The 26,414-nt window shown below is 37.5% G+C and overlaps 1 protein-coding gene and 1 pseudogene across 8 annotated transcripts in view; one reads left to right on the top strand and one right to left on the bottom strand.

Annotated features, from left to right (window-relative positions):
* CEP135 (centrosomal protein 135) overlaps nucleotides 1–26,414 on the bottom strand; it is a 75,435-nt gene that overhangs the window by 14,460 nt on the left and 34,561 nt on the right. For all 7 annotated transcript variants that reach the window (XM_064584519.1, XM_064584518.1, XM_064584520.1 and 4 more), the window contains 8 exons: nucleotides 25,081–25,158; nucleotides 17,871–18,022; nucleotides 6,173–6,288; nucleotides 5,945–6,099; nucleotides 5,282–5,337; nucleotides 4,372–4,540; nucleotides 3,427–3,537; nucleotides 2,940–3,125 (listed from right to left, as the gene is read on the bottom strand). In XM_064584519.1, coding sequence (XP_064440589.1) covers nucleotides 2,940–3,125; nucleotides 3,427–3,537; nucleotides 4,372–4,540; nucleotides 5,282–5,337; nucleotides 5,945–6,099; nucleotides 6,173–6,288; nucleotides 17,871–18,022; nucleotides 25,081–25,158 — 1,023 coding nt within the window. The remainder of the gene's footprint in view (nucleotides 1–2,939; nucleotides 3,126–3,426; nucleotides 3,538–4,371; nucleotides 4,541–5,281; nucleotides 5,338–5,944; nucleotides 6,100–6,172; nucleotides 6,289–17,870; nucleotides 18,023–25,080; nucleotides 25,159–26,414) is intronic.
* Nucleotides 16,422–17,505, top strand: LOC123848554 (large ribosomal subunit protein uL10-like; annotated as a pseudogene). Its single transcript, XR_006791819.1, has one exon. The product of XR_006791819.1 is annotated as a large ribosomal subunit protein uL10-like (transcript).

The raw sequence follows: 26,414 nt of genomic DNA, 5'->3' as shown, positions 1-26,414 counted from the left end.
CTTCATCTGGGGTTCTCCCTTGTATCTTCTGTTCCAGATTTCTCTTACAAAGGACACCAGTCGTTGGATTATGGCCTGCCGTAGTCCAGTATGACCTCATCTTACCTTGATTATACTTGCAAAAACCCTATTTCCAAAAAAGGCCACATTCACAGGTGCTGGGGGTTAGGATTTCAACATAACTTAAGGCCCATAATTCTATCCACCCTTTAGCTCCCCAAAATTCATGTCCTTCCTTTGTGCAAAATATAGTCACTCCATGCCAACATTCTAGCATCAATTCTAAGTCCAACATCTCATCTAAGCATCATCTAAATTAGATACGGGTAAAACTCTGAGTATGGTCCATCCAGGGGCAAAACTACTTTCCTTCCCGAGATCTGTGACACTGGTAAACAAGTTATTTGCTTCCAAAAACAATAGCGAAACAAGCACAGAATAGACATGCCCACTCTGAAAGGGAGAAAACAGAAGGAATGAAAGGGTTACTAGTCCAAAGTAAGTTTGCAACCAAGCAAGGAGAATTCCATTCGGTTTTAAGGCCTAAGAATAATTATCTGTGCCCTGATGGGCTGCCTTCTGGGCCTGCTAGGGTGGCCCCACCTTCTCAACCCTCAGCTACAGCCCCACCCTCTTGGCCCTCAGGGGCAGTGGCCCTGCACCTGGAACAAGAAGGCAATATCCCCTGGGCCGGTGGTGACAGCAGCAGCCCTGTCAGCCTCTGAGATACCTACAGAGCCACTCTTCCTTTTTCTCTAAGGAGAACTGGTATTTTTAGTCAAGTAACCCTACTAGCCTGCTTTCTGCTGGTAGGATCCCAGATGTTCAACAGCCTTCCTTCATTTCACCTTGTTTTCGTCCCTGTGAGTACAAGCTGGCAGTATTTCTCCTGAGATGACTGACTGGCCACGTGAGTCACAGACCTAATGTGTTCACAGAGGAGCTGTGGAGCCACACACTTGGCCCTGTCTCCAGAGCACACTGTCTGGATAGGCTAAGAATTTTCCAAATCATCAAGACCTGGTTCCATTTTTCCTCCTGAATTTTAAGTCTACTATACTTAACATACAGTGTTATATTAGTTTCAGATGTACAATATAGTGACCCAACAATTCTATATACTACTCAATGCTCACCATGATATGTGTACTCGAAATCCCCTTCACCTATTTCACCCCTCCCCCCACCCACCTCCCCTCCGGTAACCATTAGTTTGTTCTCTAGTTAAGAGTCTGTTTCTTGGTTTGTCTCTTTTTTCTTTGTTCATTTGTTTTATTTCTTAAATTCCACATTTGAGTGAAATCATATGGTATTTGTCTTTCTCATTTTGCTTAGCATTATACCCTTTAGATCCATCCATGTTGTAAATGGCAAGAATGAAAAGATTTGTTCTTTGTTACGGCTGAGTAATATTTCATTGTGTGTGTGCGCGTGTGCACGTGTGTATATATATATACACACACACATTGTATATATATGTATATACATACACCAGATCTGCTCCTCCCCTGCTTATGCTCGCTCTCTCTCTCTCAAAAAAAAAAAAAAAAAAATTCTACTTTCCTTCCAAGAGTAGACCATAATTAATTCAGCTGAGTTCTCTGCCATTTTATAACAAGGATCACCTTTCTTTTGGTGTCCAATAACATGTTCCTAAATTGCATCTCAGACCTCACTAGAAGAAACATTAAGATTTCTGGAAAAATTCTGTTCTTGACAATTTATGTATTTTGTAAATGACAGAAGTTTTGTCAATAGCTCTTCTTTCTTTTTTCTGAGCCCTTACTAGAATCCCTTTTATAATATGCATCTTTCTACCAACAAGTTTTTCAAAGCAATCTAGGCTTTTTCGATCAAGCACCTCAAAATTCTTTCGGCCTGTATCCATTACCAAATTCCAAAGCCACTTTAATATTTTTATGTTTGTTATAATTTTCCTTGAAGAAAAAAGTATGGCTGGGGTGCCTGGGTGGCTCAGTCAGTTAAGCGGCTGCCTTCGGCTCAGGTCATGATCCCAGGGTCCTGGGATTGAGCCCTGCATTGGGCTCCATGCTCAGTGGGAAGCCTGCTTCTCTCTCTCCCATTCCCCCTACTTGTGTTCCCTATCTCGCTGTCTCTCTCTCTGTCAAATAAGTAAGTAAAATCTTAAAAAAAAAAAAAAGGAAAAAAGTATGGCAATTTTTGAAAAAAATCAAACATAAAAAGTTTCACTTCCAGGTATATCCTAAATAACTGAAAGCAAGAACTTGAATAGATATTGTACATTCATGTTCGTAGCAGCATTATTCCTGGTAGCCACAGATGAAAACAAATGAAATGTCCACTAACAGACGAATGGATAAAGAAAATGTGACATATATACACAGTGGAATATTATTCAGCCTTAAAAAGAAATGAAATTTGGACACATGCTACAACATACATGAACCTTGAGGTTAACTGAACCTTAAGCCTAAGTGAAAAAAGCCAGTCACAGAAAGACAAATATTGTATGATTCCACTTATATGAGGTACAAAGAATAGTCAGATTCATAGAGAAAAAGTAGGATGCTGGTTGCCAGGGGCTGAGATGGGGAGGGAGGGCGGTGTGAAAGTGAGGAATGGGGAGGAACGGGGAGTTAGTGTTTAATGGGTACAGAGTTTCAGTCAGGAAGATGAAAAAGTTCTGGCAATGGTGGTGACAGCTGTATAACAATGTGAAGTTACTAACTGCCAGAGAACTGTACTCTTAAAAACGGTTCAAGTGGTAAATTTGATGCTATGCATATTTTACTACAGTTTAAAAAAAAAGTAATGGGGCTCCTAAGCAAATTATCAGAATTGATAAAAGATTACATTGAACTTGATGTTATCAATGCTTAAATCTCACTTCAATAAAGTATCTTTGAATGCTACTGTTTTAGTAAATAATGTCATCACAAGATAAATGAATATATTACCTCCTGAATTTCTTTTTCTAATAGCTCCACCCTTTCTCGAAGGTGTCTCCTCTCTGTGTCAATAGAAAGAAGTTCCAGTCGAACTGAGCTGCTTTCTCCCTCAGCTTGATGGGCTTTGACCTCCCAGTCTTCAGCACGGTTATGAAGCATCTGAAATCTATCTAACAAATCTTGATTTTCCTTTTCCTGGTTTTAAGCAAAATTAAATTGTTTCTGAATTAGTGACTGTCACCCACTGGAATACTCATATCATAAACATATATAGACACTGGGATTTTTGTTTTAATTAGGGAGCATACACTATTAGCATACTAAGTAAGATCTAGGGGGAAATATAAAAATACAGTAGGCAAGATCTCCACTCTCATATCTTAATATCTAAGAGAGGAGACAGAAAAAATAAATATATAAATGAGACAGAATAAGTACACATGAAAATATTTTTTAGATATCAATCTGAAATCCAACCTAAATCATGTTTTTTTACCTTAGCAGCCATTAAGCTCTCCCATCGCGACACCTCAGTTATGTAATTATGAACTCTACTCTTCATTTCTTCTTTTTCTTGCACTGCTGCTTCCAATTCCAGTGAGATTTCCTATAAATCAGAAAATTGAAGACAGATAAATCTACAATGAATGTGGCACTTAATAATGAATTATATTTATATTCAAATAGCTCCTTTTGAATTGGGGGAATAAGAGTAGGAAAAAGGAAAACTGTTCCTAAGAGTTATTTTCACATGTTTTTCCTGACCTCGACTTTTTAATCATATATTACCACCCATCTCCCACAATAGTCTTGACCATGTATCTGGCATTTGTATTATGGGGCTAGCTATGCTCATGGGTTGACATTTTTAAAAATTCATATATCGGCAATATGCTGTATACTGAATACTAAAAGTAATTTTTAAAAAATTTAAAATATTTAAAACAGGAAAACCATTCATCTTCTTGGTATAATCCTTTAATAAACCAGCAGAAACAAAACCAATACTTTTCAGTATCTGCCATTCTAAAATAGTCATTAATTTACTTATAGGTATATCCCTAAGCTGCTGGCAGGAAGTATGAAAAATTAAAATCTATACTGGGTCTTTATAACACATCACTTTGCCCTTGGAGTGAGGCTGAGGGTGACAATGGTATCTCCCACAGAGAAAACCACGCTCTCAGCTTTAGGATTCCCTGTAACACAGACCAAAATGGTACGGAGACCATGGTCGATCAATTAGACACGCTGTGAAATACAGGAGCGTTCTAAACCACATTTTTTAAATACTCTTATAAATTCCATTCTCCTCAAAGAATTATTTATGTTGTTGATATTTAGATCATCAATATGTTTAAAAAACATATTCAGAGCTTTAAAATTTAGCAAAGAATGAATATACTGTAAAACAATCAAAGTTTATGCATTGTGCTCATACCTGGTTTTCTCTTGCCATTGTAGCCAGATCATCTTGTAATCTTCTGTTTTCCTTGAAAGACATTTCTTTAGATTTTCCTACCTCATCAAGTTCTTTGTGAGCTGCATCAAGCTGGCGCCGGAGGCTGCTTATTTCTCGGTCCCGATTCGTCAACGTTTCCTTTAGCTGGCTGTTAATACGAGGGATGTGGAAATAATAAAGAAAGCTCTTTGGAATACTGTAAATCATTTAAAAGAAAACTTGTACTCTGAATTAGGTATACTAAGAATACAAGAAACCACACTGCCTTAAGATACTGATTAGGTAAAGCAGATATTTTAGATCTCTACCAAACATTATTTAGAAATAGTCATAAAATAAATTTATAATTCCAAAAGTCAAGGAAAAATAGAGGACTTTTTTTTTTTCTTTTTAAATAGAGGGCTTTCAAATGTTAGGAGCAAAACATAATAGATTGAATTGGCAAATGTTACTTAAGTCCCCACTACTATGAAATGTGTAAGGTATATAAAATAATAATTAGTGACTTTTGTTTTAAGTAGAGACGAGACATAAAATGAAAAATTTTGTAACTGTTCAAGATAGGCTTTGATGTAGAACAAATTCCAGACTGGCTACTAAAGTAATCTAAGTTTTAATGATTAGGGTCTGAACAGAGTAATTATAGTAGAAATAAAAAGCAAATAGGTATGTAAAAGAATCATGAATCAGACATAACTGTTGAGATGCTGATGATGGAGGAGGGGAGAAAGTTGAAGAGGATGGCATGTTCATGTAATAGATTCAGATGCTGTCACAGGCAAAACTGAACAAGGAAATTTTCCCATTGTCAAATTGCTACTTAAAGACATAAACTGCTCTTACTGAAAATTTCTTTAAAGAGCTGGATGCCATTTCATTGATTACTTACTTCATAGAAGATTCATACTCTGAGACTGTCTTCTTCATCTGAGCAATAGCTTTTTCCTACAGAAATTATGAAAATATAGGATTCTAAAACATTCATATAAAAATGTCTTTGCTTGAATTTATAATTTATCACGTTTATATAAATTATGCTATAAAAGAAAGTTTTAAAGTAAACATTTCTACGTCCCAACTGTACTTCACATATTGGCATGTTTCTACCCACTCTAAGAATCTGAATTGTTTCCTTGAGTCTGCTATAATCACATCTGATAAAATTACGTTCTATAAATAGAATTTTTTTTTGAGAGAGAAAGTGCATGAACCCATGACAGCTGGGGAACAGGGGCAGAGGGAGAAAGAGAATATCAAGCAGGGTCCACACCCAGTGCGGAGCCCAACACAGGGCTCAATCTCACAACCCTGAGATCATAACCTGAGCCGAAATCGGGGGTCCGATGCTTAACTGACTGAGCTACCCAGGCACCCCTATAAATAGAATTTTTGCAGATCCGAATTATTGGCATGAAATGAAATTTAAGAATATTAGAAGATATGGCTCTGGGTCTTAGGAACTTGCATATGGAGGTAAGAATTGCATATTTGAGAGAGAGAATGAAATTGTTTCTGCTGAGATGCCGGATAAAGGTATTTAAAAGTCACATACTTTACTAGCCAGGTTTTCTTGCAAGTTTGCAATCTTTTCTGTCTTCTCATCTACAGTCTCCTGAAGAAAGTCTTTTTCTTTGTCAATAACACCAATGGTCTTTTTCATCACATGAGCCTCTTCATTCTGCGAAGTCATCTGAAGGTGCAGTTTACCTATGAATAAAGAGAAATGTTCATTAGACAAAGTAAATTAGGTTTAGCAAAAGCAAAATTTAAAAACACTTACCTATTTTTTCCTCCAGTATGTTAATTTGGGCTTGGGCTGATTCAAGTTCACCTCTTTTCTTGGACAGCCGGTGCTGACAATCATCAAGTGACCTCTGTAGCTGCTCATTTACTATCCTAAAGTATACGGACAAAAACAAATGGCATTCTTTATCTCTGGTAGAAATAATTTTTTAAAAATGAGAGATCTGAAAAAAGTATTTTCTTATTTTTAAAGTTTCTTTTATTTTTTATTTTAAAGCTCTTCCAGTATAATCAATGATATTATATTATATATTATTTCTTGCTGTCCACCATTCTTCTCCAAAATGGTTCCACTTCCTAAAAATAATATAGTATGAAAATCAAATTAATTGTATACTCTTTTCTAGAGGTTTTTTGGTAGTTTTAAAGCCCTCCTCAGTTTCCTAATATCAACATTTTCCCTTATAAAATCTATTTTCAATAGCGGAGGTAAAGGTGTAGTCATTTTTACAGTATTCCCTGGCACTTCCAAGGATTGTCCATAAATCCTGACCAGTGAGCTTTTAATTTTGCTCTCTATTTTGACTTTTTTGGTGGGTAGTCAACTGGAGGTCATAGTAAACAGGGAAAGTGGACATTTATTGTAGTGCAATGAATATTTAAGAGTAAAGACTTGTTTCAGGGAACAAAATAAAGAAGAAATAAAGACAATTTCAGAGGAATGACTTACTCATCAGTGAGATTATTTTTCAGAAGTAACAAGAATTTGCTCTCCTGTCATCTAGTTCTGGGATGCTTTTAGCCCTAGAGTACTCAACCCTGCTCAGCTGGAAAGAAGTGGTTCTCACCTCAGGCTATTTATTGGGAACTCCCAAATGTTCCTTTTTAGAGTTCTTCTGAGGATAAGACAGGGAAGTAACTACCAAGGGTGGCTCAGTTTAGAACTGCTTGGGGGGGGAGGGGCTTTCAATTTCCAAAGCCACAAGTAAGATGGGACATACGGATAGAAATGAGGAAGTTTTATTGGCAATACGAAGTATTCTGAAAGACAAAAGACATGACCTTGATTGCTCTGACCACAGGTGAATAATGGCCCAGACGCAGGGAGGAAAGATGAACTGAGACTGGCTTCTTTAGGGTTGCACAATCAAACAGAACCAAGTCAGAAGGACTCTATGTTCAAGGAATTTTATTTCAAAAAAATTACCTTTGAGGTCCAGGTGACTGCACTGTATTCAAGCTGTTCCTGAAAGCTACAGCTATTGCACTGAGGGATATAACCACAGGGAGCAGAGAGAAAAGAAAGCTAATATTCATTGTATTGACACTTTATACACATTAGCTCTTTCATTCCTAGAACAATTCCATAATTAGAAATATCATCCGAATTTTACAGAAACAAACTAATAACTTGTCCAAGGTGACAAAGCTATTAAAGCAAAGATGTAAATCCAGGTGGGCTAACCTGATATCAATGTTATTCTACTACATAACATTGCCTTCTATGAAGAATTCAGGGAGACCAATATCCTCTATCTGGAAGGGAAAATATTCAAAATGGAATGGCCCACAGGGTCCCTATGAAGGACACCAAATGGTTGGCAGTGTTTGAAGTCCTAAGTAGAAAGGTAAAGATGTCTTCACATTTAAGGTTCATAAGGAAGGTTAATTCCTAATAAAAGTAGGACTGATAAAGGAAGACAGAGTAACATCTTCACTGTACACAAAAAGTAGGCCCTTGGTGAGTCCTAAAAATAGCTTTACCTTTTCATACTCTAGTGTAGCCAGGAAGGAGCCAATGGAGATTCTATAATTGACCCTGGATGTAACTTTTCTGACAGAAATACTGCTGCTAAGAAAAAGGTGTGCTTAATGAAAGAACCAACGTATAAATTTCATAAGGACAAATAGTTGAGTGACTATCATACTATTTGTTCATCATGGTATTTGGAAAGGAAAATTTGAGAACTATGTTGTTAGGAGAAATGAACCAATTTCTTAGCTTTGAAAGTGTCATTAACATAACACAGGGAGTGATGACTTAGCACAAGACAGTGAAGCAGTAAAACAACTTAAAATCAAAGTTCTAGCTCTCTACTTACCAGCCATGTGGCTGGATAGGACCATCTCTCTGAGCCTCAAATTCCTTAGTTATACTACATTACATAGAGGTATACATGATTTCATTTTAGGGGGCAAAAGCGATTACTTCCCTTCATGATGAAATATATTTTATTTTATTTATTTATTTATTAAAGATTTTATTTATTTATTTATTAGAGAGTGAGAGAGAGAGAGAAACAGCATGAGAGAGGAGAGGGTCAGAGGGAGAAGCAGGCTCCCCGCTGAGCCGGGAGCCCGATGTGGGACTCGATCCCAGGCCCCTGGGATCATGACCTGAGCTGAAGGCAGTCGCTTAACCGACTGAGCCACCCAGGCGCCTGATGAAATATATTTTAAAGACAGCATCTTAAAGAGTCCTTATTCATAACAAGGGTTCAAGGTCTAAAATGGAGCTGAAGCTCCATCTTACAGGGGTAGGTTTGGAATTTTAATGGTGTATTAGAGGAAAGAGAAACAGTAATGATATCCCTGGTTTGGGTTTTTTTTTTTTTTTTAATTTGTGGAATATTTACCAATTTAACCATCTGTAAATGTAAATCAGTGGCATTAAATACATTCACAATCCTGTATACCCATCACCACTATCTATCCAAAACTTTTTCATTATCACCAATATAAACTCTGTTTATATAACCCATTGAACAATAACTCCTCCTCCTCTCTTCCCATTCCCTGGTAACCTCTAATCTACTTCCAGTCTCTATGAATTTGACTACACTAGGTACCTCATATAAGTAAAATCATACGGTATTTGTTCTTTTGTATTTGGCTTACTGCACTTAGTACAGTGTGTTCAAGGTTAATCTATGTTGTAGCAAGTGTCAGAATATCCTTTCTCTTTATGGTCGATCCAGTGTATGTATATACCACAATTTGTTTATCCATCTGTTGATGGACATTTGGGCTGTTTCTTTCTTTTGGCTATTGTGAATAGCGCTGCTAAGAACATTTGTGTACATACACTGGTCTGTTTTTAATTCTTTTAGGTATATACCTAAAATTGCTGGGTCAGATGGTAATTCTGTGTTTAGCTTTTTAAAGACCTGATAAATTGTTTTCCACAGCGGCTGAGCCATTTTATATTCTCACCAGCAATATGAGAGTTTTAGTTTCTCTACATCCTTGCCAACACTTGTATTTTCTTTCTCATTTATAGCCATGCTAGGGGATGTGAAGTGGTACCTCATTGTGGTTTTGGTTTGCATTTTCCTAATGAGCATCTTTTCATATGCTTGCTGGTTATTTACATATCTTCTTTGGAGAAGTGCCTGTTTGAGTCCTTTGCCCATTTATTTTTTTAAAAGATTTTTTATTTATTTATTTGACAGAGAGAGAGTGAGCACAGGCAGGGGGAGCAGCAGGCAGAGGGAGAGTGAGAAGCAGGCTCCCTGCCAAGCGGAGAGCCCGATGTGGGGCTCGATCCCAGAACCCTGGGATCATGACCTGAGCCAAAGGCAGACGCTTAACGACTGAGCCACCCAGGTGCCCCAAGTCCTTTGCCTATTTAAAAAAGACTGGCTGCGTCTTTTTGTTCAGTTATAAGAGTTCTTTATACATTCTGGACACTAGACCCTTATCAGAGATATGATTTGAAAATATATTCTCCCATTCTGCAAGTTGTCACTTTCTTGATAAGGTCCTTTGATACGCAAATTTTTTATTTTGTTGAAAGTCTAATTTACCTACTTTTTCTTTTGTTGCTCATTCTTATTAGTGTCCCATCTAAGAATCCATTGCCAAACTCAAAGTCATAAAGATTTATTCCTATGTTTTCTTCTAAGAGTTTTATGGCTTTAGCTCTTCTATTTAGGTCACTGATCCATTTTGAGTTAATTTTTATAATTAGTGTGAGGTAGGGGTCCAGTTTCATTCTTTTGCATGTGGATATCCAGCTATTCTAGCACCATTTATCGATGAGACTACTCTTTCTCTACTGAATGCTCTTGGCACCCTTGTTGAAATCCATAGATACATGGGTTGGCCATAGATACATGGGTTTATTTCTGGACTTTCAGTTCTATTCAATTGGTCCATCTTTATGGCTATCTTTTTGCCAGTTACCACACCGTTTTGAATACTATACCTTTTTTTTTTTTTTTTTAAGATTTTATTTATTTGACAGAGAGAGAGAGAGAAATCACACAAGCAGAGGGAGGGTCAGGGAGAGGGAGAATCAGACCTGCTGAGCAAGGAGCCCAACACTGGGCTTGATTCCAGGCCCCTGGGATCATGACCTGAGCCAAAGGCAGACGCTTAACCAACTGAACCACCCAGGCACCCCGCTTTTTTTCTTTTTGATATACAACAGTATATTAGCTTCAAGTATACAACATAGTGATTTGACAGTTTATACATTACAAAATGACCACAATAGGTCTGGTTCCCACCTGTTACCAAAGTTATTACAATATTGCTGATTATATCCCCTCTGCTGTACTTTTCATTCCTGTGACTTATTTCTCTTTCTCTGTCTGCCCTTTGTCACTTAGTATAATAGCCTCTAGGTCCATCCATGTTGTCACAAAATGACAAAATCTCATTCTTTTTTATGGTAATATTCCACTGTATATGTATATACCATATCTTTTTTTTAAACCATATTTTCTTTATCCACTTATCTATCAATGGACACTTGGGTTGCTTCCCTATCTTGGCTACTGTAAATAATGCTGCAATAAACATAAGAATGCATATATCTTTTTGAATTAGTGCTTTAGTTTTCTTTGGGAATCACTGGATCATATGGTATGTCGTTTTTAGTTTTTTGAGGACCCACCATACTGTTTTCCACAGTGGCTGTATCAATTTACATACCCACCAACAGTGCATGAGAATTCTTTTTTTCTCCACATCCTCACCAACACTTATTTCTTGTCTTTTTGATTCTAGCCATTTTGACTAGCCTGAGGTGGTATCTCACTGTGGTTTTGATTTGCATTTCCCTGATGATTAGTGACGTGGAGCATCTTTTTATGTATTTCTTGTGTATCTTCTTTGGAAAAATGTCTATTCATGTCCTCTGCCCATTTTTTAATTGATTGCTTTTTTTGGTGTTCAGTTGTATGAGTTCTTGATATTATTTTGGATATTAACCCCTTATGAGATATATGATTTGCAGATATTTTTCCCATTCAGTAGGCTGCCTTTTCATTTTGTTGATGGTTTCCTTTACTGTGCAAAAGCTTTTGTCTGATATAGTTGCAAGTGTTTATTTTTGCTTTTATTGCCGTCTCACACAGATCCAAAAAAATACTGCTAACACCAATATCCAAGAGTTTCCTGTTTTCTTTTAAGAGTTTTATGGTTTCAGGTCTTACATTTAAGTCTTTAATCAATTTTATTTTTTGTATGTGGTATAGGAAAGCAGTTCAGTTTCCCCAACACCATTAACTGAAGGGACTATCTTTTCTCCATTGTATATTCTGGCCTCCTCTGCCATAGAAGTGTAGATTTATTTCCAGGCTTTCTATTCTGTTCCATTGATCTATGTGTTTTTGTGCCAGTACCATACTGTTTTGATTACTATAGCTTTGTAGTATAGTTTGAAATCTGGGAACATGATACCATCAGCTTTGTTCTTTCTCAAAATTGCTTTGACTACTTGGGGGCTTTGCAGTTCTGTACAAATTTTAAGATTATTCATTCTAGTTCTGTAAGAAGATGCTTGTGGTATTTTGATTAGGATGCACTGAATCTGTACATTGATTTGGGTAGTATGAACATTTTAACAATATTCTTCAAATCCATGAACACAGTGTATCTTTCCCTTTATTCTGTCAATCTTCAATTTCCTTCATCAAAGTCTTACCATTCTCAGAGTATAGGTCTTTTACCTCCTTGGTTAAATTTATTCCTAGGTATTTCATCCTTTCTGATGCAACTATAAAAGGAATTGTTTTCTTGATATCACCTTCTGCTTATTTGGTATTAGTGTACAGTAACCCAACAGATTTCTATATATTAATTTTGTATCCTGCAACATTACTGAATTCATTTATTAGTTTTTTTTTTTAAGAGTTTATTTATTTGTCAGAGAGAGAGAGAGAAAGCACAAGCAGGGGTAGAAGCAGGAAGAGGGAGAAGCAGGCTTCCCGCGAGCAGGGAGCCCAATGTAGGGCTCGATCCCAGGACCCTGGAATCATGACCTGAGCCGAAGGCAGACGCTTAACCAACTGAACCACTCAGGCGTCCCGAAGTCATTTATTAGTTTTAATAGTTTTTTGTTTCTTTAGGGTTTTCTATGTATAGCATTATTTCATCTGCAAACAGTGAGTATTTCTTCCTTACCAATCTGGATGCCTTTTAATAATCCTTTTCTTCTCTGGTGTGCCTGTATGAGGAGGTGAGCTCAAGATCCTCCTACTCTGCCATACTGATTGGGATCTCTCCTTTGTTTTATTTCAGATGTCTCCCAAGAGTCTATGTTTATGGCCCTCCACTAATTGAGATAGGCTGGCTAGTATGAAGTATCATCTCTTGGTGAGCCAGAGAGGGGAAAAGGGATCAGCACTGGCTTTTCTTTGCCTTTTTACAAAGGGATGATGATTTGAATATGGTGATCCTAATTTCCCTTGGCCCTTCCAAGTCCATCTCCATGAGCTCATTGTCCTCACTTGGGGCTCTGGCTCCTCTTCCTGTCTTTGTAGAAAAAAATGTTAGCATGCCCAGAAGACACTTCGTAGGCATTCAAAGGAGTCTGTGAACCTTCCTTCCCATATCTAAAATGGTTCTCAGTTCCTTTAACAAATAAAAACTTCTCAAGGGAGACCAGTTATATTTGGTTGTCTGAATATACCTAAATTCTCCTGTAACAACTGATACCCATTGCCATAATATTAACTTCAACCAGAGTTTTCTGGGCCCTTTCCAGGAAAATCTGCTAATGCATTTATTTAATACTGGATAAGTATATAACCTTCTAGTTTAGAAAAAGGTACAGAGATAACTAAAGACTAAGGTAAACTGAAAACAGTCCGAGGGTATTTTCAGCTGTAAGAATCTAAACGTTTAGAGCCTCACTGCTAGCAGTTGTAGGAACTAAGGCTTTTTACTATGGGGTTGATTGAGAAAAGTCAGTTGTCTAATTGGGCGGGAAACTATCCCCAAGCAGGGGTTGGCAAAACTACAGCCTGCTACCTGTTTCTGTAAGGCCCAAGAGGTAAGAATGATTTTTACATGTTGACATGATTGACAAAAATTTCAACAGAAGACTGATATTTTGTGACATATGAAAATTATATGAAGTTCAAATTTCAGTGCCCATAAAGTCGTACTGACCATAGCCACACTCCTCCAGTTATATATTGCCTGTGGTTGCTTTTGTGCTACAAAGGCGGGATTGAGTAGATGAGGCAGGGACTGGGTGGTGCGTATAGTCTGAAACATTGACTCTCTGTTCCTTTACAGAAAAAGTTTACTGACCCTAGCTCCCGAGGATGGCTAACATGCTCTGAGGGACTAAGACCATCTTCCCTGGGTAGAATAAAGTTGCTTTATAGCACTACGGAGTTTTGAACTGGGGCATTAAATGCCAGGTCTCATTAAATGCTAAAATTCAAAGAAGACAAGAATCATTTGTTTAACGTTAATGGCAGTCTTAAAGTGGGATTTTGTATTACATCCTCAGATGCTGTATTTGAACAATTAGAAACTGTGCTTGATACAGAAAAGACTGTTTGGTGGCACTGAAATTTGTTTAAAGATGCCTGACCCAGGACAGGGAAAAGAAAATGGGTCACCAGGTGGATGAAAAGGAACATATGCTTCATCTATCTGAGTATCAGTTGCTGCTTTTTTTTTTTTTTTTTTTTAAAGATTTTATTTATTTATTTGATACAGAGAGAGAAAGTACACAAGCAGGGGGAAAGGGAGAAGTAGGCTCTCCACTGAGCTGGGAAGAGCCCCATGTGGGACTTGATCCCAGGCCCGAGATCATGACCTGAGCTGAAGGCAGATGCTTTACCAACTGAGCCACCCAAGCACCCCTGAGTATCAGCTTCTTAAATGTCTCCATGTCAAGGTAAGATAACTTTATGTGATTAAAGGAGCAGAAAGATCTCTACTAATGGTATCGAAAGTGGCTTGAGGTTTGGATAATGTGGCTTTGCTTCCACAGAGTGCTTGCCATCATGGTTTGTATTCGGTTTACAATTTGGATTGGACCTGAAGCTAGACCTCATGGTTCTACTAGGAGAATGATACGGAGAATGTGACTGACAAACTTTTCTCAGAGATAAGTCAGTTTTTTCTGTCAGAGCAAAATAAAGTTATGGAACCATGCAATTTCCCCAGGTGGTACAAGGTAGACAGTAAAGTCTTCACAATCCCTTCCTATAACACAGTGTCTATGAGGGAAGTAGCACATTGAGCTCACAAGAGAAAAGGACATTATTATAACAGAAAATGTGAAAGGAACTGTAGGCTAGGGGATCCAAGAAAGGGCACTGAAAGCTCTGCCTTGTAAGACTGAGAAGGGCCTTCTGTGAGGAAAGGAAAGGAGAGTTGCGGCTACAGTCTGAAGGAGAAAGCAAAATGGATTAAATGCAGATCCAGCCAGCTCAACATAACAGGGAAACAGGTAGACTAGTAATTCTGGGTGACAGAAATATACCATAGTATCTATACTTTGGAGTTGAGGATAGGCATGAACCAGAAGAAGAGAGGCTGGTTCATTCAGCTAGCTTTCCAGAGGATGTATGTAGCTCTCACAAAAAGAAAAAAGTAAAAATGCAGCTTTCACTTTAGTTCTTCCTAAAGTCTAACTTATCAAGACTTGTAGTCAGAGCAGCAAAAGGGCAAAAATTAGAGATACCCTACATGAGTCCCTAAAATAGTATTCCTTAATTAATCAGACACAACGAGCTCTTGATCTTATTTCATTAAATTTGTTTGATAATCACAGACCCCCTTATGAACAAATTCAGGCCTTTTTTTTCCTAATTATTCCCGGATTTTCAATCCTACTGTTTATTTTACTATATATTTTGCAATTCTCAGTATTTGTATATTAGATCTGTGTCTTTTCTCTCATTTCTTTTTATTCTTCCTGGTTCTGAATTCTAGATGAATTTCTTGAGTTTGTTTTTCTATTTCACTAACTCAGTTTTCAGAAATATCCATTCTACTGTTCACTTACACTTTCAGTTCTAATTTATCAATCTTTTTTTTTTTTTTTTTTTTAAAGATTCTATTTGAGAGAGAGAGAGAAAGCACTTCCGCGCACGCAAGCACAAGAGGGCACAAACAAGGGAGGGGGCAAAGGGAGAGGGAGAAGCAGGCTCCCTGTTCAACAGGGAGCCCACACAGGACTCAGTCCTGGGAGCCATGGATCATGACCTGAGCTGAAGGCAGATGCTTAGCTGACTGAGCCACCCAGGTGCTCCTGTCAATCTTTCTATTTTTTTTCCCAATCTTCTTTCTAATCATCACTACTACAATCCTTTCTGATCTCAAGTTGTTATTATTTCATGACTGATTTAGTTTCACATATGCAAGGTCATGTTGACATCTGAAAATCTTTTCCTGATCTTTACTGCAAATGTAATTTAGAGAGGAATATCTCTTCTGATTCTTCAGTGATCTCCTTCTTCTGATCATAAGTCTTTTTACTTATTGCAGTTACGCAGTCCAGAGAAAAACTGTTGAATTTTTGTTTCCTTCAATGTTCTGTATTTTAAACTTACTAATGGCTAACCAACAACCCCGACTCCTAAGGCAAACACTTTCTGCATTCTGTATCTTTCTTTCATTCTCATATAAACCATCCAATCCTTTCGATTTTATGAAGAAATGTTTCCTAAATCTAGCCTCTGTTCAAGTTCATTGTCCCTGTTTCTAGTCCAGACACATGGTCTCCATCGTTTGCCATCAGTCTCTTAACACTCCAAATCCATCTTCCCAATTTCTGCCAGAGTTCATCCTAAAAGGCATGTTAATAACATTACCTCTTTGGTTAAAAATTTGTTCTCCATATTTATAAGGTAAAATCCAGACACTCTTGGTTATCATACCATATTCTTCATAACGTGACTCTAACCTATAGATACAGCCTATTTTTCCATACTGACTGTTTTACCTTTCAGACACCTCAGCTTTTTAGACTCTGTATATGCATATTCTGATTTTACATTTTTTAAAAGAGAAAGGACAGCCCTCTACTCTCCAGGCGTCCTCGTGAGAGTGACATTGTGGCAATCCCTGACGCACCGCCGTGATGCCCAGGGAAGACAGGGCGACCTGGAAGTCCAACTACTTCCTTAACATCATCCAACTTTTGGATGATTATCTGAAATGCTTCATTGTGGGAGCAGACAGTGTGGGTTCATAGCAGATACAGCAGATCCGCATGTCCCTCCGCGGGAAGGCTGTCGTGCTGATGGGCAAGAACACCATGATGTGCAAGGCCATCCGAGGGCATCTGGAGAACAACCCAGCTCTGGAGAAACTGTTGCCTCCTATCCGGGGGAATGTGGGCTTTGTGTTCACCAAGGAGGACCTCACTGACATCAGGGACATGCTGCTGGCCAATAAGGTGCCAGCTGCCACCCGTGCTGGTGCCATAGCCCCCTGTGAAGTCACTGTGCCAGCCCAGAACGCTGGTCTGGGGCCCGAGAAGACCTCCTTCTTCCAGGCTTTAGGCATCACCACTAAAATCTCCAGAGGCACCACTGAAATCTTGAGTGATGTGCAGTTGATTAAGACCAGAGACAAAGTGGGAGCCAGCGAAGCCACACTGCTGAACATGCTGAACATCTCCCCCTTCTCTTTTGGGCTGATCGTCCAGCAGGTGTTTGACAATGGCAGCATCTACAACCCTGAAGTGCTTGACATCAGAGGAGACTCTGCATTCTTGCTTCCTGGAGGGTGTCCGCAGTGTTGCCAGCATATGTCTGCAGACAGGTTACCCGACTCTTGCTCATCAGTGCCCCATTCTATCATCAGTGGATACAAGGGGTCCTGGCTTTGTCTGCGGAGACTGATTACACCTTCCCACTTGCTGAAAAGGTCAAGGCCTTCTTGGCTGATCCATCTGCGTTTGTGGCTGCTGCCCCTGTGGCTGCTGCCCCCACTTCTGCACCTGTTGCCGCCACGGCCCCAGGCAAGGTTGAAGCAAAGGAGGAGTCGGAGGAGTTGGACGAGGATATGGGATTTGGTCTCTTTGACTAATCACCAAAAAGCAACCAATTCAGCCAAGTTTATTTGTGAAACAAGGAAATAAAGGCTTACTTCTCTTAAAAAAAAAAAAAAGAGAAAGGACAATGACAAGCAAAGAATTCTGTAATTTTCAGCAATCCTACAGTAGGGAGTACAAATAATCCTAAGTATCTAAGGGGAATTTCTGAAGGAAGTAGGTATAAAAACTTGTCTGCAATCATATCTGTGAGAGTCTTTAAAAATATAGATACTCAACACCTACCCAGGTTTGCTCAGTGAATAAGAACCTCCAGAGACTTGCCCTTAAATTCATACTTTTCAAAATCTCCACAGGTGATTCTGCTGCGAGGCCAACTTTCACTGCTTAAAGCCCTAAACCAAAATGCCATCACTAAGAACCTTACATAGCAACTAATTTGTTCCCAGAAGTGAAATAACAAAACTTTCAATAAACTTACCTAAGCGAGTTCATCTCTGTCTTCCGATGAGATGAGTCATCAGCCACATGGCTAAGTTTTTGAGCTTGGAGTTTTGCTTTGTTCTCTAATGACTCTACTGTTTCTTTCATTATTAACACTTTAGACTTTAAATCACATTTTTCATCTTCAAGCTATAATTTAAATTAAAAAAATTAATAGATGTCTCAGTTTTGTCTTCCTTCAGCACTCTTTAATATTTCTAGAGAAAAACTAAAGAAATAAATTATATTTATTTAACAATACTTCAAAAGTCATGTGTACAGTTTAGGTTCTAGATGTCAGAATGGGCATACACATTTATTCCTCCTTATCAATATCAGTGAAATGAAAATAAAGGATACAAAATAAAAAAAAAAACAAGAAAGGAAGAAAAGAACATATCCACAACAGCAGTGAAAAAAGGAAGGGAAACAATTAGTCAACAGAGCAAACATTGTGAAGAATTTCTAAAAAACAGTAAGTACATAGGACTAAAAGAAAAATCAGAGCAGAAAATACTGTAACCCAAACAAAAAATGGGTAAGATTTAGATGAAGAAACAAAAATTTTCCTGAAAGACATAAAACACAACCTGATTTAATGTAAAGACATAACACGTTTCTGAATGGAAACACAATATTGGAAATGTATTAAAAGTTCCTGAAATAATCATAAATTCAATGAAATTTCAGTAAGAATCCTAACAGAACCTTTTTTAAATAAGGAAGGTGGCTCAGAATTCATTCTAAAGTTCATTTAGGAAAAAAAGTTAAGAAAACAGGAAAAATTGTGGGGGATTTATGAAATATTAGAATAAATTACAAGCTACTATTAAACAGTGTGGATTTCACATGAATGAGCAAATTTACACAGATGTAAATTCAGAAAAGGTGGAATTTTAAGGGATGTGGGAAAAGAAAAAGCTCTTTAAAAACAGAGTTGGGACAGTCACTCATTGAAGAAAAAAACCAGATTTCTATTTTATTTTATATACAAAAATAAAATCTAAATGGAATAATGATGTGTATGTACAACTCAAAATCAAGAAATATTTGTGGGGTGCCTGGATGGCTCAGTCGTTAAGTGCCTGCCTTCAGCTCAGGTCATGATCCCAGAGTCCTGGGATCATGCCCCGCATCGGGCTCCCTGCTCAGCGGGAGGCCTGCTTCTCCCTCTTCCACCCCGTCTGCTTGTGCTCCCTCTCTTGCTGTGTCTCTCTCTCTGTCAAATAAATAAATAAATCTTTAAAAAAAAAAAAAAAGAAATATTTGTGTTAAATAGAAGTCTTCCAGTTAAAACTGTAGACTGACTATACACATTTGATCTTCCTTCCCTCTTGAAATGACAGTAAAGGAATAGAAAGTTATACACTCATAAGGACATAGAGAACAAGAAAGAAAACAACAGTGGATAAATGATGTCAATAACTTGTGGAAGACAAAGAGATAGAATAGTGATGCAGAGTGGAAGGATACAATCTAAAGCAAAGCTTCTGAACCTAGGAACTACTGATATTTGGGACCAGATCATCCTTTGCTGTGGGGCGCTGACTTGTGCATTGTGCACTGTAGGATGTTTAGCAGCATCCCAGTCTCTGGAGTAGGCAAGACCCTCTAGTAGAATTTCTAGGTATGAAAAGCACTTTTTCCTCTAGTGTCAACCGCATTCTCCAGGTATTGCCAAATATCTCCTAGGAGGCAAAACTGACCCCAGTTGAAGAACACTGATCTAAAGTGACCACAGTTAGCAATTAGCTGATCTGCCTTGAAGAAACTCAACACAAGCACCAGGTGGTGGGCTGGGGTCAAGAACAGAACAAGGAGACTGGCTGAAAATCTTTACTGGGAGCATCACACCCCAGAGAGCTATCTCTTTCTAGAAAATTCTCCTGGAAACCAAAAATATAAATTTTAAAATAAATCAATAGAAGAGTTAGAAGATAAAGTTATGGAAATCTCCCAGAAAGAACAAAAAATCAAAGAGAAAATAAGGGAAAAAGGATAAGAACCTCAGATCTCTTTGGGAGGTCCAAAACCAACTAATAAAAGTTCCAGAAGGGTGCCTGGCTGGCTCAGTAGGTAGAGCATGTGACTCTTGATCTTGGGGTCATGAATTCAAGCCCCATGCTGAGTGTAGAGCTTACTTAAAAAAAAAAAAAAAAAAGTTCCAGAGAGAGAAAATAGTACAGTAAATTACCCAAGAAATTGAAAATAAGAAGGAGGAAATTCTAAAAGTTTTCAGAAATAAAAACATGTACAAAGGACTAGGATATAGAATAGCATCAGACTTCTCAAAGAAAGTTGAGACAATGGAAGACAGTATTCAAAATTTTTAGGGAAAATAATTTTCTAATCTAGATTCCCATATACCAAGCCAAATCATAAATCAATTATGAAATCTGAATAAAGACATTTTCAGACACGTAGTGTACCAAAAAAATCTCCTCCCATGTACGTTTTTCCAGGAAACCACTGGAGAAGGTGCTATCCCAGAATGAAGGAAAGAAAACACGAGATTCAATACAGGAGAGGGGCAGAGAGAAATTCTTAAGAGGAGGACATAGTCCACAATGGAGCAAGATGCTGGAAAGCTCAAGAAGGGAAGTCTTCAGTGGAAAACAACAGAACTGATAGGTTTGAGCATGTGCTAGAGATACTGGAGTTCTTGACAAAAATTAGCAACGGGTTTAATGAAAACAGAAAAGAAAAAATAAAATGAAACAAAACAAAAGCAATTATTAATTCCAGGAAAAAGATCTGTAAGAGAAAAGGCAAGAGTAGTACTATCTCATTTGGCTGACCCATGGGCCACTAGAAGTAATAATAATATAAACAGTTACTACTAAAGTAAGTGTAATATGTAATAAAACTATGAAGTAATGGAGGAAGAAAAAGGAAAGAGTGCCAAGTCATCATCTAACATCACAGATACTCAAATAATCTTGAATCGATAAAGTAAGGCAAGTAAGACTAAGCAGTTAGAAGCACATTATTTAGAAACAGGGAGGAATTAGAATTGCGGGTAGTAGTTTCGGGGATAAAGAGGTGGGAAATGAAACTGGGTGTTTATTGCATTAAAAATCTTCCAAAATTCCTTGGGTATACCTTGTACAAACAAGAATATATGTATAGTATAAAGAACAACAACAACAAAAGTTACCTGGCTTAAAAATATTACCTATTACCTCAACCTTGAAACTACTGGTGAGCAGTCTCCAATCACCAATCACATCCCCCAAGCCCTGCCACAATAACCATTATCATGAGTCTCGTGTTTCTCATTTCTTACTTTTTTGTTAGTGTACCATATCCGTATGAATCCCTAAATAATATACAGTTTAGGTCTGTATATTTTTGAACTCTACACAAGTAGAATCATACTGCATGTTCTTTGACACTGTATTTATAAGATTCAAGTACACTGATGTTTGCAGCTACTGCACACTCACTTTCACTGCTCTGTAATACTTCACCGTATGAATCATTACCACTATTTCTCTATTTTCCTCATAACTGACATCAAGATTGTTTCTTGTTTTCTACCAGAGAGTTAAATATTTTAGGCTTTGTGAGCCCTGTGGTCTGCTGCCACCACTCCGTCGTAACATAAAAACAGCCACGGGCAATGTGTAACAAATGAACATGGTTGTGTTCCAATAAAAATTTTATTACAAAGACAAACTAGAGGCCAGATTTGGTCTGGGGGCCACAGTTTGCTGACTTCCAACCAGGGTTCTTACCTAGAAATGGATTTGCTGGCTCACAGAATATGCCTTTGCTAGGCAATGCCAAATTATCCTCCAAAGAGGTACCAGTTTGCATTCCCTGACCCTACATGTATTTGCTAAATCTGTGTGTTATAACTTATTAATTTCTTTTTTTAAAATTTTTTAAAAAAGTCATCTGTACACCCAACATGGGGTTGAACCTACAACCCTGAGATCAAGAGTCACATGATCTACTGACTGAGCCAGCCAGGAGCCCCTAACTTTTTAATTTCTGATGCCCTGATGGATATGAAATGTTTTTACTATGGTTTTAATTTGTATTTCCTCTATTATTGATGTAGAACACCTTTTTATGTTTATTAGCCATTTGTAATTTCTTCTGCCATGAAGTGTCAATTCATATCTTCTGTAAGTTTTTTTTTAGGTTAAATGTATAGCAAATCCTCTGTTAGTGGCCTGTTTTTTCAACCTATGACTATTTGATGAACAAAGAAGTTCTTGTCAATATAGTCCTATTTATCTGTTTTCTTTCATTTGTGTTTAGGAGCTTACATTCTGGCAACAGACACTTGCTAGCTGTGTGATGTTAGGCAAACTGTCCCCCTCACCCCCGCCCTCAGTTTCTTTATGTGTGAAATAAAGATAATATTAGCCTTTACTTCATATGATTGTTATCAGAATTAAAATTATATAAAATGTTGAGAAAGTGCCTGACACAAAGTAAATGCTATATGAATTGCTATTATTATTATTTCTCCAAGGTCACAAAGATTTTCTCCTGGACATGGAGCTCAATATGGGGTGTGAACACACGACCTGAGATCAAGACTTGAGCTGAGATCAAGAGCGGACCTTTAACCACTGAGCCACCCAGGTGCCCCATCTCTTGTATTTTCTTTAAAAAATTGTAGCTATTTCTTGAACATTCAAGGTTGCAACTATTTTTGGGTATGGTATATTTGAAGTAGGATGTAATTCCTTCTTAATATAGACATATACATATATATGTGTGTGCGTGTATATATATACACACACATACATACACATGAATAGCCAATTTTCCCAGAAATAATTATTGAATAATCCTTTCTTTTCCCATTATCTGAGTCCTTGATAGATCAAGTTTCCATATATTTGTGGTTTTGTGGGTTTGCGCTCTACTAGATTTTATCATTTTCCTTTAATCCTTGTGAACTACCCCTCTATATTAATTACTAACTCTAAAGCTTTCATACTTGGTAGGCTAAGTTCCACACCATGTTCTTCTTTAAAATTTCTTTGTGATTCTTAGCTCTGTTTCCATGTAAAATTTAAATCCATTGTTAGGGGCACCTGGGTGGTTTAGTCGTTATGAGTCTCCTTCAGCTCAGGTCATGATCTCAGGGTCCTGGGATCCCAGAGCCCGCAACAGGCTCCCTGCTCAGCAGGAAGCCTGCTTCTCCCTCTCCCGCACCCCCTGCTTGTATTCCCTCTCGCTGTCTCTGTCAAATAAATATATAAAATCTTAAAAAAAAATAAATGAATAAAATAAATAAAATCCATTGTTCATTTACACACACACACACACACACACACACCATCTTGGAATTTCAACTGGAACTACATCAATTCTACAGATCAATTTGGGGAGAATTTATATTCTTTTTATAAACATGTCTGTCACCTTTTTTATAAACCTGATATATCTCTTCACTTATTTGGGTCTTCTTTAATGTCTTTCAATAAGGTTGTATTATATTTTCTATTAAGATCCAGCAAATTCATACATAAGTATCTTACATTGCTTATCTCTAGTAAATGGTTTGGATTTTTCTTTTTTTTTCTCTTCTTTGGGATCTGTTAAACTTCCAGCATTCATTGTGCATTTTGAATCTGAGAACTCCTGTTTTTATAAGACCTAGAAAATTATCAGTCATTATCTTTTCAAATACTGCCTCTCTCACACATTCTATTACATTCTCCTAGAATTTTGACAAATATATGTTAGACTTTCTCACTTTATTCTCTAAGGCTTTAACTTATTTTACATTTTCCATATCCTAGTCTCTTTCCAATGACTTCTAGTACTTTAGATATATTTTTTATATTTTTCAGTTCATTAATTCTCACTTTCAGCTTCTGGGCAAGCTGGACCGTTCTACCTGAAATAATTAAAAATTGGACAAGATACATAAAACAATGGTTTTCAAGACACTGAGCATCAGGTAGTGATGGACAGTGACCCCTAAGGGACAAGAAATAAATGAGGTGAGCCCTATGACAGCTCCAGCTTACTGCTTCAAGAATTTCTAGGCTGTGGCACAGGGAAAGGAACTCAGGTGAAGCCTGGTGGTTCCCCTAAGTTCAGAAGACACGACTGAAAGTCAAGGGAGGCCAAGGCAGTTAGGGTTTGCAGAGCAGACACTGGAGGAGAGCTACACAGACAGAGCTCCAGAGATCTATAAAAGGTGCCCCTTGAGTGTTCAGCTGAGCAGAGCTCAGCACAGAGGAAGTTACCCAAGGCCAGAGAAAGAACCATCAAAAAGTTAAAGGGAATAATACTCAGGGCTCATGTAGGCCAGGAGTAACTACTGTTCCCATCAGTCATTTGAAAACCTCATAATTCATAGGGCAATAGATAGCATACTCAAAACAGTTTTGTCCCAGTAATGAAACAAAATTAGTCCAGGACTAAATGCTACTCTGGTCCCACCTAATGAAGCTTAAAAGCAAAACTGAAAGGGCTCAAGCTACTTCCATCTGACTTAACTGTCCCAGAACAAACCTCAAGAGTATTTATAGGGATACAAGCCATCCAGCAACCAAGAAGATAAAACTCACAATGTCTGACATCTAAAATTACTAGGCACGCAGAGAATCAGGAAAATATAACCGATGAGGAGGAGGAAAAAAAAAAAATCAACTGACTCAAAGTTGATAGAAACAGATGATAGCATATGTAGACGTAAATAAAAGCAGTGAAGACATAGTAAAGGAAACTAGTTAAATGAAACACCAAGGAAAAAAAAGGATTCAGAACACATAACAATTTGATTACAAAATTCTATCTCTAGAGAGAGCAATAAGGAATGAAAATGAATTTCATTTTTTCCACTATGTCTGTATTATGATTTTTTTAACAAGAACAAAACAACAATAATCATAACTAACACCTACTGAGTGCCTACAACATGCCAGCAACTCTTCTAAGTTCTTGACATGTACTAACTTGTTTAATCGTCACAAAAACTTTAGAAGTACTACCACCATTCCATTTTACATTTTACAAATAAAGAAACCGAGGGATAGGAAGTTTGAGTAGCCTGTCTACAGGTAATAGGTGACAGAGAAGGATATGAACGCACGTAGTCGACCTTCAGAGTATGTACTCCTAACCAGCATCTCTAGCATACTATTTTGTAATTTTAAAAACATAGAGCATATTGAAACTATAATTGAAATTCATATAACATAATTTACCCCAAATCTAGTTTGATAAATTACCTGATGGTTAATACATGTCAAATGTTCAATAGTTTTCTCTAATTTTGATTTTTCAAAAATACTCATTTCCTGGAGATCCTGAAAAAGAATTTTATGGAAGATGTTTATTCACAGCAGATAACAAAACAAAATTAGCAAAGTAAGCAACACAAGTCTACAGATTTATTCTATTTGTCTTTTTAATAACATGGAAATGATTTAGAAAGAAAATCATTAGACATTTTATGATAATGATGCTTTTGGTTAAAAAAAAAAAGGGACAAGAGTTTCTTATCCTTTATATACAACTTCCATGTGCAATTGTAATAGAAGACACAGAATGGCATGGATTTGTTTTTAAAGATTTATACAGGTCAATCCATTAGTACAAATATAAAAGGAAAAAGCAGCAGGTTAAGTCTGATCAGGAGTACGCCCTCATGAGAAGTGAGAGGAGCACAGGGCAAAGAAGAAATGAGGTCACAAAGACACAGGAAAGACTACTACAGGGCCATGCAAGAGATGAGAATTTCAAGAATAGGCTGGTCAACAGTGTAAACACAAGCACTATTTCTTTGGTTAGGTTACCTTATCCAACTCTTGCTGATGCTAAGTGTAGGACAAATGATATAAGCTAGTATTCCCTGAGAATTTTTCTAGTGCAGATTCATACTTCTATCCATGTTACTCATTAAAAACAAATCAATTAAGACACCTGGACACTTGAATTATATATCTGGTTGGAAGGGTCACTGTGCTATATGCATTTTTTATTAGATCATTCAACCAGTATTGAGTACATACTACATATCAAGCACCCAGCAAGGTGTTAGGAAAACATAGTGAGTAAAATGGATAAAGCCTCTGACATCACAGTTACTAAAGCCTAGTAGAAAAGACAAACCTTAAACAAGATACCATAATAAAACCATGAATATTCTGCTAGAAAAAATGAACTTTATGGCAACATACTGAAGGGAATCTAGAGTCTTGGGTTCATTGCTTGTGTGAGGAAACGATGTTTAACCTGGCTCTAAAGGATGTATAGGAATTAGCCAGGTGAAAGTACTGTAAGGGGTAAAAGATTTTTCAATAGCCTATGCAGAAAATTGGGGGTAAGAAAAAGTCCATTAAGCTTGGAGTTGAGAAAATGAGATGTGGGAAATGGGGGAGATGAGTTTGGGGAAAAGAAGATAGACCTTGAAGTAGGCAAAAGCCAATCACTGAAGTCTTTGAAAACAGTTCATATATATATATATATATATTTAAAGATTTATTTGTGTGAGACAGAGAGAGAGAGCACAAGCAGGGGGAGCGGCAGGCAGAGGGAGAGGGGGAAGCAGGCTTCCCGCTGA

Source organism: Mirounga angustirostris, unplaced genomic scaffold, assembly GCF_029215605.1.
Source record: "Mirounga angustirostris isolate CCGP_5_RB_7025 unplaced genomic scaffold, mMirAng1.0.hap1 SCAF_2, whole genome shotgun sequence".
In the NCBI taxonomy this organism is placed as follows: domain Eukaryota; kingdom Metazoa; phylum Chordata; class Mammalia; order Carnivora; family Phocidae; genus Mirounga; species Mirounga angustirostris.
The sequence above is the reverse complement of the archived record's forward strand: the minus strand, read 5'-3'. Positions and strand labels throughout refer to the sequence as shown.